The sequence below is a fragment of the Numida meleagris genome, chromosome 5 (genome assembly GCF_002078875.1).
Source record: "Numida meleagris isolate 19003 breed g44 Domestic line chromosome 5, NumMel1.0, whole genome shotgun sequence".
Lineage (NCBI taxonomy): Eukaryota > Metazoa > Chordata > Aves > Galliformes > Numididae > Numida > Numida meleagris.
Genome location: NC_034413.1, coordinates 7075515 through 7091151, shown reverse-complemented (window position 1 = coordinate 7091151; position 15637 = coordinate 7075515). Strand labels below are relative to the sequence as shown.

At 37.3% G+C, this 15637-nt stretch overlaps 1 protein-coding gene across 3 annotated transcripts in view; it reads left to right on the top strand.

Annotated features, from left to right (window-relative positions):
- ATRNL1 (attractin like 1) overlaps positions 1-15637 on the top strand; it is a 432638-nt gene that overhangs the window by 368707 nt on the left and 48294 nt on the right. For 2 of the 3 annotated variants that reach the window (XM_021399846.1, XM_021399844.1), the window contains one exon: positions 13607-13721. In XM_021399846.1, coding sequence (XP_021255521.1) covers positions 13607-13721 — 115 coding nt within the window. Of the gene's footprint in view, positions 1-13606; positions 13722-13992; positions 14774-15637 lie in introns of those variants that run through there. The other variant, XM_021399845.1, reaches the window with a different exon arrangement.

Below are 15637 nucleotides of genomic sequence, written 5' to 3'. Positions count from 1 at the left end.
TGCACAACGGTTTGTTTACAGATGGTTAATTAGGGACCTAACTGAATCTTTTAAAAGGACAGATGCAAATTGATTAAAATCTCTATCATCTACGAGAGCAGTCATTAATAAGAAACTCTTACAAAAAAAAAGTGATATATCCAATTAACATCTTCAGCTTGCTCAGCAGTTCACTGAAAATTGGGAATTTTTCTAAAGACCAAAACCAAAGGAAAATGGAGGAAAATAACAAATAATGAAGAAGCATTTAATATAGACACAAGAAACATGTTCAAAATATATAGATAAAATGTAAAAGATAAAACCCAATAATATGGAGATTAAATGGATGAAATGTTAATCCCCAAATTAAATTAGTCATTAAGTATATGTTCAGACACTTCCCATCACTGAAGGTTACACGGTGGTGATTTTTTTCTTGAATGAAGAAACCTATTCATCTACATTTCAAGTTACATTACTTATGGTAAATTCATAGAAGTTTGAATAAGGACAAAATCAATTGGAATGTGAAGGGCAAAGATTACTTGAGCAAAGAGTGCTAGCTGATAAACAGACCAAAAAGATAGTGTTTGGAATTGCAAATTTCAACAGTAGGTGATTTTGCAGAAACAAGGGCTTTACAACAGTCAGAACTGGAAGTCATCCAGAAATGTCTCAACAGAAGAATCAGGGACAAGGGGACTGGAGAGAGTAGAAACCATTCTGGCAATTTATGACCAAAGAGTACTAAAAGATGTCTATGACATCCTTAAAGATATTTATGGCTCTAGAACCTTTTACTGTAACTCATTTCAACAGATATTTGGGGATACGAGATGCTGTTTTGTCTGGAACTGAGGAGATTTTCAAGAGGATTTCACTTTTAAGGTCTTTGAAATTTTGATTGTACTTGCATTTTTGCTTCAGCATAACATTTCTGAGATTTCTGATAGCACTATTTGAAATAATGACACGTACTTGTGTGTGTACTATGTCCACATGTACGTGTAAGTTCAATATTTTTTTTTACATTATGTGTCCACTCCAAATGGAACACAGAAAAAAGGTGAGAGAGTAGAAAGGGAAACAAAGACACAAAACACCCTTCAGAAAATCTGAGTTTGTACACATGAAGAGGAATGAATTTGGCTTGTTCTAGGTGCATACTCAAAGTTATTGTATGTCAGTGTAGCTCTAGACGGCCACTTGCTCATTTAAGCTGGGAAACAGTCAGATGTGCTGGTAGCTGTTGTAGTCCTTTGAGTGCCCCTGTCCGGAGGAGCTGGGTTTCTTAGGCCATGTTAGGCCCATGGAGTTAAAATTCTTTAGCTTGTCCTCAGAGAAATCACAAACATACAAAATCAGTTAGGCTGTTTTCACTATATCACGCAGGCATCTGAACCCTCAGCTTCCTTGTAACCACAGTGCACACCAACAGCACTTTCCCTAGTGGATATTGGTCAGGACATTTGCCATCCAGTAACTGCATTCCTTGCATTCAGTCTCTCACACGATCAGTTCTAACTAGTAGCTCTGCCTTCATACAACATGCCTGCAGTGATCTTGCTTTGTCATCTGTTTCCAAAACTTCCTTTGCCACGCTTTCCTCAAACTTAAAATGATTTATGGGTTATTTTCTTATTGTTATCTTCATCGTACAGGCTCTGACAGCACATCACAACTAAAATTTTTTAACTGGCTTCTCAGCTGTGCTTTTCTGCTTCCCTCACTGCATCAGTATTGTGTGTTGAAACAGATTACCAATGGCATGCGTTTTTCCATACTTGTGTGTATTTTTATGGACATCTAATCATCCTCTGATTGTATCGCTGCATTTTAAAACAGTCTTGTTTTGCAGGAATGAAAAGCAGGAATCGCTGACGCTACCTGAGTCATGGCTGTGCTTTAAATGAAATTGTAAGCCTTAGATAGAATTGGTATTAGGAAAAAATGGTAATTGCCCCACATGCCATTGAGAGCCAAAAAGTTTCAGAAAGACTCCAGCAAAATTATCCTATTTGAAGTGAAACACAGTGTAGAAAATAAGAGGAGACTGAGCACGCAGCAACAGGTTCATAATCATAACTGCTTTGGAGTTTTCAGAATTTGCTGCCATATCTGTCTTGATAATCTCTGTAGTTTGAAATATTAATAGCATTTTGTCTTTTCCAAAGATGTCTCCAAGACAGAAAGACATTGGAAGAGCATTACCAAATATCTACATGATGCATATATTCTGTAACATTTCTTCTAATTTGCTTGGGTAGCCTTAAATACAGTTTTCCATTCCACATGGTATAACGGCAAGCCAGATTTGACCTGCTGAACTACATTAGAAGTGTGCCTTGTTATCTGCATGTGGGTATTTTAATCGTAGCAAGAGAGATGCGGTTCCTACGCAAACTGACCTAATGGGGCATTCCTAAGTCACCTGACAGTGACAGCCACGACCAGCTCTGTGTCACTGAGATGCAGTCGGGGATCCTGCAGTGCTGGGCTCCTCCTGGCTGCACTGGAACCAGGGCTCAGTGTTTAACTCTTCTAGAATGATTCACAAGTAACACAACAGGTCTGAAACGCTGGTTTGGTGAGGCCACCAACTGAAGGATGCTTTGTGAGTGACGCACGCTATTTGCAAAGTCTTCTAAGGAGCAAAGAATGGTTTAATTGCTAAAGAGGCTGGGGATGGCATTTAGAAACCACTGCTGGTTTTGTGCTGCTGATCTAACCACAGGAATTAGCAGTGGGTTCCTGTTTTTCACTGTTGCTGAACAGGGAAGCTCTGATTTGTGTGGCTGCCCACAGGAGGGGGGAAATGAAACAGCCTGGAGCTTAGCATCAAATGAATACAGCATGTGTCATTTTATGGGTGACTGGTATTGTGATACAGCATCTTTTAAGACCTATAGAAATCCTGTCTTGTAGTTGCTATTGAAAATAAATAACCAGAAAAAAAACACATGTGGTTGATAACTTACTGTGGGACGCAGCGTAATGCAGAGCACTGTAGTTACAGTGCTAGCTAATAAAGAAGTGTTTGTTTGGAATATTTTACAAAGATTGGTTTCTATAGTAACAATCATTGTGAACACTTTCAACTTCAGAAATAACATCTGCTTGATGACTGATCTCAAATCTCAGCCATTGTTTAAGTAAATAAGATCCTGCTTCTTCTGCTTATTGTATTAGCCAGTGACATTTGATATGGGGCATTTATTTCCATGGAAAGAGCGCTGTAGGACTGGAAAGGTGTTGTGAAGGGGTGGGGGAAAGGGAGGGAAGAGGAATTAGAAATAATGACGAAATGCACAATTTTCCACATTAGCCTAACAGTAATCACTGAGAAAGTATGTTAGAGCTTGCATATAGCAAAAAGTAAACATGTTTCATTCTTTTTGAAAGAAGTACAGGTTAAGCATTCCTCTGTTTTACTCCTGGTAGCAGGCCAAACCCTATATACAAAACTAAGGGAAAATAAATCATTTGGTTAGAAATAAAAAGTAGTAGATGGAATATAAATCTTCATGGAATGCAAGGATTTGAAGCAAACTTCAATGAAAAGTTCAAAAAAATGTGAGATTTTTCAAGGAGACTCTTTAAAAAACATGGTCAATTTGCTCTGACAAAGGTATGTGTTGGGAAAAAAGATGTTTCAAGTATTATTGCTGGCAACTGTGGGGTTTTACAATGTAAACTTTAAGTCTCAAACGTTTTCTGAAAAGAAAAGAACAAGATTTTCTGTACTTTCATACAGTAAGAGTGGGGACTATAGAATGCAATGTGAATAATGGTTTTTGGTGGTGGCAACTGTTTACTAATAAAAATATAAAATAAAGAGCAGTTCCCTGCTGTACCATAGGAAACACAAGTAGAACAGAACTACCAGCAGAACTGCACTATGGGAGCATAATCCAGCTACTTATTTTCAGTTCGCAGTGCACAAGGGACTCAGCATGCTCAGAATACAGTACTTTCTGAAAGAAAGGAAAAAAAAGAAGTGACACTTACTGTCCACGTAAGTCGGGAAAATAATTCAAGATCCAGGAAATCCAACTTCAGCAAATCCTTTGTGCTTTGCTGGTTTGCTAAAAATTATACAGATCTTTTCATATTTTAAAGGAAGAATATTTTTCCTATTTCTTATTTTAAAAATAAACTGCTTTTTTTTTTTAAGTATTCCATGTTATCGTGTTAAACCAACATGAGTAATGTGCATAAACAGTTTAATTCATGCGAGTAATCCTGTTTGTTTTAACGCAACAGCTTCAGAAAGCACTAATTCTCATTTGCCTAATTATTTGTCAGATTCCATCCTTTGAGGCAAAGTTTCTTTTCTTGTGCTTTTCCTGTGAAGTTTCTAATATGTTTGTGACCACTGTAAGTGTTAACAATATCGATCGGGAGCAATCTTGGAAAGTAAAATTAAGTGATAATACTTGAGTTCGTTTGCAGCATTTTTCAATGAAACTATTAAGAAAATAATAATGTAGTGTCAGATTTGTAGTTGATATAAATCAGCATAGTTCTGATATTAATTCTGTGTTATACTGATTTAGGCATCTGAGGATTATCTCATAGATATTTAAAATTTGGATTAATTCACAAGATTCTTAAGATCAAAACTACATTCCCTCTTGTTGCTATCATATGCCTTTTCCTTGGGGTGGAGAAGTCTGATTATTTCTTCTTCCTGCTGATGGAGCAGCTATGATCTGATCCCCAATATCCTACTACACATGGTCACTAGCACGAAAACTTCTATGTACTTACAAATCTTAAATGGTGGGTAATTTGTTTCAGAATGTTTTTGGCTATGGTGTCTGCATTTTATAGCTGTCCTTGGACCATGGCAAGGACAATCAAAAGGAAAGCTACGTCACGCTTTCAGACATTCCATTTGTGCCTACTTGTGTTTGGGAGGCTGTGATCTGTGTAAGTTGTCATGATAGAAAGTCATTTGTTATTCTGGTGCTATTAGCATTTTTTTCTTGCTTTACGAATATTGCCAAGTTTGCACTTTAATCCTCTCTGCTGACAGCTAGTTTTTGCAATGTGCCTTGATTTAGTTCTTTTTTATTATTATTATGATTCCAAGGATAAATGTTTTACTTTACATTCGCTAGGCATCCTACATGTGGCCAGAAGGTTATGAAAGAACCTTAAAAGATACTGCTGAGGAAAAGTTCTCTAAAAGTGTATTTTGGATGACATATGGTGTACTATATTTTCTTTGCAAGAAATGCAAAATATAGTTTAATTATATTTGCCTTTTCTAACCCCTGACATCTGGCATAGATGTCCTAAATAACAATTAAACCATATCTTTAATTTTTCTGTGGTGCTGTGCAGCTTCAGGAATGAGATCTCTGCGATCATCAAAAACACCACCAATGAGAACTTCTCAGTTCTCTCCTACAGCCATTGCAGAAATGACAGACTGGATTTTTATGGTCTACTCTGAGCAAACGATAGCCCGAGTTTTTCCACCTCATGGGCGTTTAAGAAATGCTGACCTTAGTTTGCTTTTGCTTCCAAAGAAAGCAGTCTTTGTTGTGGTCTGCATTATCTTGATGCCCACCAGCGCAGCCACCCTTGTAAGCCTGGAAGTTATGCCCTCATGCTTCATCGTTCCCACCCTCAAAGGACAAGGGTGGCTCTGGATGGACCATGTCCATGTTTTGCAGGCAATCAGTGGTAAAGTAACCACCCTGATACATGACAGTGACGATCTGGTTGTAATTTATCAACTCAAATTTCAGTCATGGGCTGTCAGTGATTTGTCACCAGTGAAAATGTGACTTTTCATCGACGTGAGCCTTTAAGGTTGAATTGTAAAGGAGTAATGAAATTCTCCACTTCTTGTTTCCGATCCTTGGAGACCCAACAAATATACCCATCTGGAAAACAAATACCCATTAGCATCACTTCACTGAACAGCACCACTTTGACTTACTGAATTTGAAATGGCAGCAGGAAGAATTTACAGGAAAGTATCTGAGGACACTCAGTGCTTCTTATATGCCACAGACATAGGGTCTCAGTTGCTTTTCCCAACAGGATCTAGCTAGCTGCTGCCAAGATAAATTTCTTTTTCTTTCTGGACATTAGCACTGCCAAGCTTTAATCAGACTCAGACAGCTTAATAGGAGAATGTTCTGGAGGCTCTTGGGGATTCCTCTGGCAGTAATCCAGTACAACTGCTTCACACACCATCCACTGGAAGTTCCATCCAATATTTTGCAGATTAACCGGAAGTTACCCTTATTAGAGGGCGAGATGCACTGGTAAAATAAACTCCAGTTTATTTAACAGTAGGTAGATAGGACACGGCATACACACACAGAAAAATGCAGTGTGTCTTACAGCCATTTGATATTTTGATTTAAGCTCAGTATCTCGTGTTCTATCCATCCAGTCATGAAACTTGAGAAAACTGCAGGATGGCTCACACTAGTCTCCAAATTCAGCAGAATTACTGCCCCTAGGCAGCTGAGCAGGAAACCTGCCTTGGAGTTTGTTCTGGAAACCCTACTGAAAATAAATGTGTCTGCAGGTGTTCCTCGTACCTTCAACTTTAATCAGAACATCAATTCATAATTCTCTTGCTAATGAAATGCTATCTGACACAACATTAGTTTTTGAAATTATGTCTTTTATTAGGTGAACAGAGACAGAGTAACTTTGTTACAAATAAATACACACCTGTTTTGGAAATATAGTTCATATAATAGAAATACAGCTCTTCTGAGCATAAACACTTTCAAATTGATACGTAAATTCAGTGTCTGTACATAACTTTTGATAAGTGGCAGCCACATTCTAATCAGAAAAGACTGCAAAAATGAATGCAGCCTATTGTTATGTATTGGTACAGTTGTGACAGGGAAGTAAAACAATAAACTGAGGGATAACAATGTATTTCGATCACTGGTGCCATAATCACAGCTTGGTAAATCATACTGTGTTCTTTTTAATTCCCACTGTTTTTCTTATGGAAATTAATGTACCAATATATCTGGAATTTCCATGGCTATTTTGAAATAAGGAAATTAACTGAGATTTATATTCTGCTAAAGGAGTGGTGCAAAATTAGTTTGTAAAAAAAAAAAGTTTAATAAATGTTGGCTTGATTTTGCTCAAGTCCCATTATACTACTGTCCATCAGCCTGTTGTTCTGAGCTCCATTAGCAGCTATGGAAGTGTTCAGAGGAAACTGGTCCATTCAGAAGGTTGAATGGAGCTGGTAGATCCTTCCCACAAAATCAGCACTGGCTGAGTGACTCCACTGCAGATGCAAGGCAGTTCCCTCAAGTCTCCTTTGGTATAGGCAGAAGAATTTTAAGATAGTCTTTAGATGCTCTGCAGCTTTTACTTCTGTGGGTAAAGTGGATATGTACCTCACCTGGGCTACTGAGACCTCATTAACTGAAGTTATAAATCACTGGGAGATCCTCAGGCAAAAGAAGCTGCAGTGTAGAAGTACAGAGCCTCAACGACTCTCGGGCTCTGGGACATTTCTGCAGGTCAAGCTGAGGTAAGGCTTTCCACTCACTAATTGTGAGAGGAACTTTATGGCATGGATTAAGTGAAAATCTTTAGTGAATGAAATAATTTCAGTAAAACCCCAGGGTCATATGAAGAACTGGTGCTTCCTATGCCAGCTGCTAAAAGATGTTCATAACTCTGGCCTTGCTGATTTATTCCTTTGCAGTATTTCCTAAAATGTATTTCTGTGGGCACATAAAGGATGTTTGATGAAAGCTTTTTTTTTTTTTTTCTGTTGCCATGTCATTAAGGCTCATTAAATATAGTGATAGGACAAGGACTAACAACTTAAAACAGTGTAGATTTAGTTTAGGTACAAGGGAGAAATTCTTAGCTCAGAGGACAATGAAGCCCTGGCACAGCTACCCACAGATGCTGTGGGTGCCCCATCCCTGGAGGTGTGCAGGGACAGGTTGGTGGGGCTTTTGGCAAGCTGGTCTCACGGAAGCTGTCCCTGCTCATGATTGGAACTACCTGATCTTTGAGGTCCCTTCTAGGGGACATTTGGATTTTCTCCAGAAAAAATGCCTCAAGCAAATGACATCAATGTAATTCTATGAGTTTGAGAAGATGGATATTCTTTTCCTCTTCTGCACTGTTGAAATGTCTGCCTTTACTCCACTGAAAGTGGTCAGAGCAATCACAGCACTTTACTCTCCATCTTCAACTATAGGCCAGATCACTTCAAACAAGCATTTACAAATAACTGAGTAGGAAAACCAGAAGGAATCCTCCTTCCAGGAATAACAAAGCTACTTCTGCCTTCAACTGTGTTTCAAAATGAAGTGGCCACCACTGTATTGTAAAGCCTCATTTGATGTATGTATTTTACTAAACAGCTACCCAACGTGAGCTCCCTCAGCAAGGAGAGCTGCAGGAATGGCAGCGTATCTGGAGTAGTTGTTAGAGCAATGAGGTTGTGCCTAGAGGAGAGCTACTGGGAAAATGTTAATGTTGAAGCTAAAATATTAACAAAATTTTAAGGCTCTTGATTTTGCACGTAGATATCTAAATTTTTCCAACTTAAGCACTGAAAATCTTCTCTGAATCCAAGACTTCAGAAAACAATCAAACAACTCAGAAAAAATCAGTCAAGAAACTCAGAAAATAATAAAAGAAGTCAGGAAAATAACCTGAAGAAAAGAGAAGAGGGAGATGTGCATACTTTTAACGTAACACAGTTATAAATTATACCCTTCATCCTCCTCTACCTTACCTCTTCAGAAGAAAGATTTCTTCTTTTCTCCCTGTGAAGTCTTGTCCGCTGAACTCTAGAAAAATGCTTTTTTACATTCTAACTCTGGTATTAGTCCTATCGTAACAACAGATTTGGTTGCTTATTTGCCAAGCCATCAAGCTTAGCTTATGTGAAATTCACCTGATTAATTCTGCTTTAATAGTATGATTAAAAACTAAGTTTAAATAGGCATCATTTGTTACTAAAACAAGAAGAATAAGTCAAGCCCTTTTTTAAGAAAAAAAAGTTTTATTTATAGTGAATTCTCGTAAGTAGAACTAACAGCATTTTAGCTAGGAAACATTAAAGTGATTAATGCATAGCTGTTTGCATTTTAATACTTGATTTATATATCAGATCTGTATTTGTGCACATTGTCAAATTTTACTCTGTTCTTGTCAAAATACTTATTACTGCTGACAGGTGTAAGATGCTCACATTAATCCTTAATTCCTTGATTCAATTTTCTAATTGCTTTTTTGGCATGAGATTGGAGCCATTTAGTCTTACGTGATCTATTTGTCTTATGGTATAATAATGCACTTTTGAAAATTGGAAGCACCTAACTTAGAATGCTGAACAGGAGAAGATATATATGTATATGTAACTTTATACTGAAAATCTGAAGTTCTACAGCATTTCTGTAAGAAACCAGTTCTTGGAATACAGACAGCGCTAAAACCCTTTAGACTTCTTATAGTTTAAGTAGTATTTTCATTGGTATTTAGATGAGAATCAGTGCTAAGGCGTTGGTGCATTTTGTCCAAAGAGATTCCAAACCATTATAATCGTCCCATGAACATCTCCTTAGTCATTGCTGTCTTCTCCTGCTGCTCTCACCTCTTCATGCTGCTGCATTGTTGCCCCTCCTGCCAACTAAGAATGGCAGAATGCATTTCCCAGTTTTTTTCTTGGGCTGCGTGCCTAAAACTGCTCACCTGTGTTATTCCTAAACTCAATGCAAGGTTTGCTAGGTTTACAATACTTAAAAATAAACCTGTTTTCTTTCTTTTATGTCATAACAAAGCAGGTGTGCTAGCTGACAAGAAGTGAATATTTTTAATACAAGCATAGCTGTTTTTCTGCCAGTAACAGTGGTACTGCTATCTGCCCTTTGTATTGAGGAAAAAAATCCAGTCCAAATTTATTTCTGATGGAAACAGATCAGAGGTGAGCCAAGAATCTTCCCCATGCTTATTACTTCCTCCCATGCTCAGGCAGATAGACATCAGGTAGGTTTTCTAAAACAAATCGGAAGAGCTGAGGACCTTTTATTTGATAAAATGTAGGACCCAAGGAAGACTTCTGATACTTAGTTTCTGTAATTAAACTGTCTGAATTTATTATTTACTCTGTTTTATTCCCTGCCATCTCCCCTTTTTTCTTCTTTCTACATCCACTGACTTAGTCTTCTTTTGTCACTATCAATAATAATATCTGCTAGTTCACCATTTTATCCCTTTCTGGTTTTCTTCCCCTTCCCACCCGATGTACCTTTTTCTGTCAGTGTGTAAGAAAGGGGGTAGGTGAGTGAAGGGCTGTTAAATAAGAGAAGTGTTTGTTTATTCTGCATTCCACTGATAAAGTTTTATTAACTCTGTGATTGTCATTTGTGCTTTTTTCGCAGAAGCGTAAGTCACTTCTTTCTGAGTAGGGGGAAAAAAAAAAGAAAATTCTAGTAAGTAAATCATGGTAGCTAAGTGCTTTGGGCAAACAAACATGTGCCTTATCTCTTCCAAAAAAACGTGGAAAAGGCATGATAAATGGCACATTTCAGAGAACATGTTATGTCACCGGGAAATAAGTTTGATTCATGGTTATATATTTATCTTTAAACAACAGGCAAACCTTGGGGTATCTAAATTATTATCATTTGCTCCACGTTTCTGTGGCTTTGTGCTAGCAAATCTGAATGATGTGAGGTAAGATAGTACATCTGCTTTTTCAGTCATAACGTTCTGTAAAAGATCCTCGTTTATAAGCACAAATAGAAAATTCGTAATGCATTTGATTTTTGGATGAGGTCCTCTGAAAAGTGTTTATCTGAAAATTTCCTTCAATTGTGTTTTGAAAAGTTTTAGTAAAAGCTTCAAACAGAAAAGGACAAGACCTGTTAATGAAAGGTTTTATATTACACAGCAATAGAAAATGTCATGATTTTGATTTATAGTCCCGCAATTATTCATCAATTAAAAAGACAGTGGTATTTTTTTTCCTTTCAGTGATGTGTTTGTATATATTGTGTTCCAAAATACAGTTTCAATTGAAGATTTCAAGTTGCCTGCCTTTTTAGATAGAATAGAATTGGAAGAGACCTTCAAAGATCATCCAATCCAACTGCCTGAGCCCTCCAGGGTGAAACAAAAGCTGAAGCACATTGATGAGGGTACTATCCAAATGCCCGTTAGACACTGACAGGCATAAATAGAAAAGGAACCATGTTATTTTACTTGCCTTTGTGACAAATCAGAAGAGATGACTTAAATGCTCCATTACTTGCACTAGTAATACTAATTATTTTAATAGCAAATGCTCTCTAAGAATGGAGACCCATGACAAGGTGAGGCGGGAAGCAAGGGCCGCAGTGAGAGGAGCTTAACTGGCAGAGAGCTGTATTCACAACTGGATGGCTTGGAACGGGGAACTGGAGGGAAGAGCTGGAGTTAGGTGCATGCACTTAGGTCCCAGGGGAGGTGTGACAGGAGTGTATGGCAGTTGGGAAGCCTTATATTCTGATAAATGAAAGTGCAAGAGGTAGAAGTGAATGAAAGCGTGGAATAGTGTGAAAAACTGATGGAGAGTTTTGCATCAGGTCAGGCTGCTGTCAGTGCTGGTATGTTATATAGTATTTCCCTGTACCTATGCTTGTCTGATTAGATTTAAACAGCCCAGGGCACAGAGTATCTGCTAATCTGAATGATCCTATAAAGGCCTGTTCCCATATTAAATGCTGCAATGAGAAGAAATTACCATTATTTTTATGTTTTCTTTACATTACCCGTCATCGTTTGTGAGTCAAAGAAACCTTAAGAATAAAACTTTTCCGTACTATTTCTTTTCCAGTAATCCACTCAGACTGCTTTTGTGCATGCCATCATTGTTGCTAGTGTATTAGTATGGTTCTTTTCACCCATTTTATACACAAATTTTGGTGTATAATCATATAGTGCTTGTTCAGATGTTTTGCTTGTTGTAGATCAATGGAAGTCAACATATACACACCAGCTTACACAACCTCAGAGTCTGTTCTCATCCTCTGTTGCTTTGGCCAACATCAGACCACTGACTTACAGAAAACTATATTAGATGCTACAGATCGAGTCCACTCAGTTTAACCACATGTCTTTATGCTCTTTTTTAAAGTGATTCTTATTAGCTGAAACTTCTGGCATTTTGTGTGTCATCATTTGGTAAGATGTTAATGACTACAGGTTGTCATTCACTATGTGTTAGCAATTTTAAGTTAGGTGACACTACTCACCCAAGTTATCTTAGCACTGTTGCCTCAAATGAATCTTCAAAAATGCCATTCAAATATGACCAAGTAGTAAAATTGAGTATATTTATCTATTGCTCGATTTATTGCAGTATTCTTTATTTCCTTATCTCTGCTGAGCAGTAATAAATGTTGGTTACTTGGAGGTGGAAAAATGAAAAATAATTGCTTCCAGTGATGGAAGCGCCTTTGTTTTCTTTCTATCTAGTACTTCACAGTGTATTTAACTTGGCTAAACTCTCATTCTTTTTAGGATGTTTGAATCAGTTGACATTTATATATACTTTGCATTTTGCATGTAAATTGAAAGTTTTATGGCTTTGAATTTTGAATGAAAACATCAAACTGGTATTTTGCTTTGGAACATGACAGACATTCTAAAAACTTACAAATAAAAAGAGAAACAAACGCTTATGCTGATTTTGACCTAATGTTTTCAGAAATATCTTTAGCGGTTGACTAAACATTTAAGCTCTCAAAAGTGAAAAGCCTATCTCTTAGCAAACACAAAATACAGAATGGTGGAAATATGGAAACATAGTAAATCGTCATATTAGAAACTTACCGTTCTGTTGCTTTGTGGTTGCTCGGCTTCCTTCTAGATCCCATGTCTTAGAAATTTGAGAGCAATATGGCAGTAGCCATTTAGTCAAAAGCTAACTGTAAATTAAAAGATCTGTATAGTTAATAAGAGATAAATGCTTAGTAACAGTGAACACCTCCTGCCAGGTAAAGCACTGTTATTCTAGTTTCGTATGAGACAAAGTAATGTGATAATTGAGCAACCAACATTTGAAGGGAGTTTATGGGTTTATTTAAATAAGTAACACTGCACCTGTTTTATGTCTTTGAAAAAAAAAAATTCAGGAAGGATGTACTTCAAGGAAACCATTATATATTTTTTTTATGTAATGGTTTTGACACTGGGAGGGTTAGGCAATAGCTGGCTGATGAAGCACAATTCTTTCAGGCAGGTACTTCTCATTCTTACAATATGGGAAATTCTAGTACTCTCAGATACCATTGTGTGTACCAAAGATGTTTTGCCATTTTCTAAGCTTAAGAAGTTGAAATTGCTAGATTTAGTGAGGTATAAAATGAAGAGAACAATTTTGCTGTCTTTATGATCATTTCATTTTTTCAGTTTGATTAGATTTGCAGTGTGGGCTGTTAAAGCCCATTTTTCAGTCAATTAATATGAGTAGGACAATCTGCTTAAACGCAAAGAGCTAATTGGGGAAAAAAGTATCTTCATACTGTTACAGTGAACCTTAAAATAAAGAAGTACAAATAAAAATATAACAGAAATCACTATCAGCTGTTACACGAGTCCCTTCCTTTTCCAGGGTGCTCCCAAACCAATTGCCATCGAGCCGTGTTCAGGAAACAAAGCTGCCGTCCTCACAGTATTTTTATGTCTGCCAAGAGGATCATCAGGAGTCCCACCCCCGGGTCAGTCAGGTAAGGCTTGTGCTGGTGGGTGTTACGTCTGTCCTCGTGCAATGCAGTTTGCTTGGACAATTGCACACATGCAAAATGGTGCACAGCATATGAATGCAAGGAGCTATTCAGTCAAGGTGTTTAGTTCCGGCTCAGTGTTCAATGAGGAATTTTCATCTGGAATTTGATGTGGTATCTCATATAAAAAGCCCACTGGGCAAACTAGGCTGGTGTGCAATGGCATGCTTCAATGCTTCCTGAAATAATATGTATGCACACTGCTTTTTTGCAGGACAGAACATTTTCATGTGTGACCACTTCTACAATTTCAGTTCATTTGCTGTAAATGATTCTGTAAAGGGAACATCAGTGAGTATTCTCACCTAAAGTTCACGTTTAGTGCACTAAGTAAGTTTCTTTGCACCAACAGAAATAGACGCCAATGCTATGCTGGTCAGGATTCAGTTAAAATATTAACATTTACCAGAATGCCTGTTGAGTGAATCCTGGGATTTTGTGAGTGAATCTACCTGCTTTATTGGGAAAGTGACCACCCTGGAAATGATCCTGATTCATTTTAAAGCAGCACTTGCATTACCTGGAAGTACTTCTCATGGTGCTGTATCTTATCTGATCTCTGTTAGACTGTTGTGCAAAACCATTACAGCCATTCTTATAAAATACCTCCTAAGCAGGAGGTACCTACATACAAATTTTTGGATCCTTTAAATACTGCCCATAATGACATGGTAGAAAATGAAAATAACAAAGTTCAGACAGTAGTCTGACACTGCACAGATGAGCACTTTACTATTTCATAATTCATTGGAGGGTTTGCCAAAATGAACGCCTTTGCAATGAATAATGTGCTGCATGGTATGGACCCAAAATACTCCTGTAAGCCAGAAAATATGCTTCAAGGCTAACTTTTATTATTAAGAGCCAAAAAGATATCATCTTAACCTTTAAAATCCATTTAAGAGATTAAAAAGTACTGAGTAATGATGATGAGGGCAAACTCAGTTGACTTCTCTTTGAAATAAGCTCAGCTTTCTTCTTCGCGCCTTATGACGCTCTGTTTGTTTGGTTGCGTTTGCTTGTTTGTTTGTTTTCTTCTTGAAAACTCCTCTGAGATGAGGATTTTGTTCTTAAAATGCAGTTTGTGGCTTGGAGTTTCTGGACGTGCTAGGAAAACAAAAGTGTTACTAATACTTTATCAAAAGCATTGCCTGGAAAAAGTATACAAATCTAAGTGCTCAGAAAACAGCAGTGACAGGAGGATATTTAAAGTATTCCCTGTTCATGTTTTAAGGAAATGAAAACAAAACAAAGGTGTTTATAGTCTTACAAGGAAAAATGTTATGAAATAAATTAAAACTAATTGTTGAACTGGAGCTTAAAATGGTTTCTTGTTGTTTTCAATTTGTCTGTGTGCTCGTCTGCAGTAAAATGTGCTTAACTAGTTACTTCATCGTCAGTTTCTGTTCACTGTTTAAATTCACTTTTTAAAAGCAATTGCTGATCTTTGCTGCATTTGAAACACAGAGCAAATAGGCATTTCAAACCTTTAGTTGAGTTCAGCAATGCAACAGATGTGTCATGTCAGTTTCTCAATGTGAAAGAATGTGCCTCTTGTTAATACACATTGTCTTCCTCTATTTTATTACTTTCCTTCAATCAGCTTTGCAGCGCATATTTTAAATCCTTTTCCTCTGTTGCTTATTACGACACTTTAGTATTTAGAAACACCTGACACTTTTCAGTCCCTTCTGCAAAACCCACTTTGTTCAGGGTCAAAAGCAAATTGGAATGCTTGAGGTGTGCAGCCATGCTGATTCAACCATTAGATTATATCAGATTATATTGCTGTAATCATTTTTCCTAAGTATAATGAATTTTGGTACTCATGGACTGCTTTCACTGTACGTAACCATGCA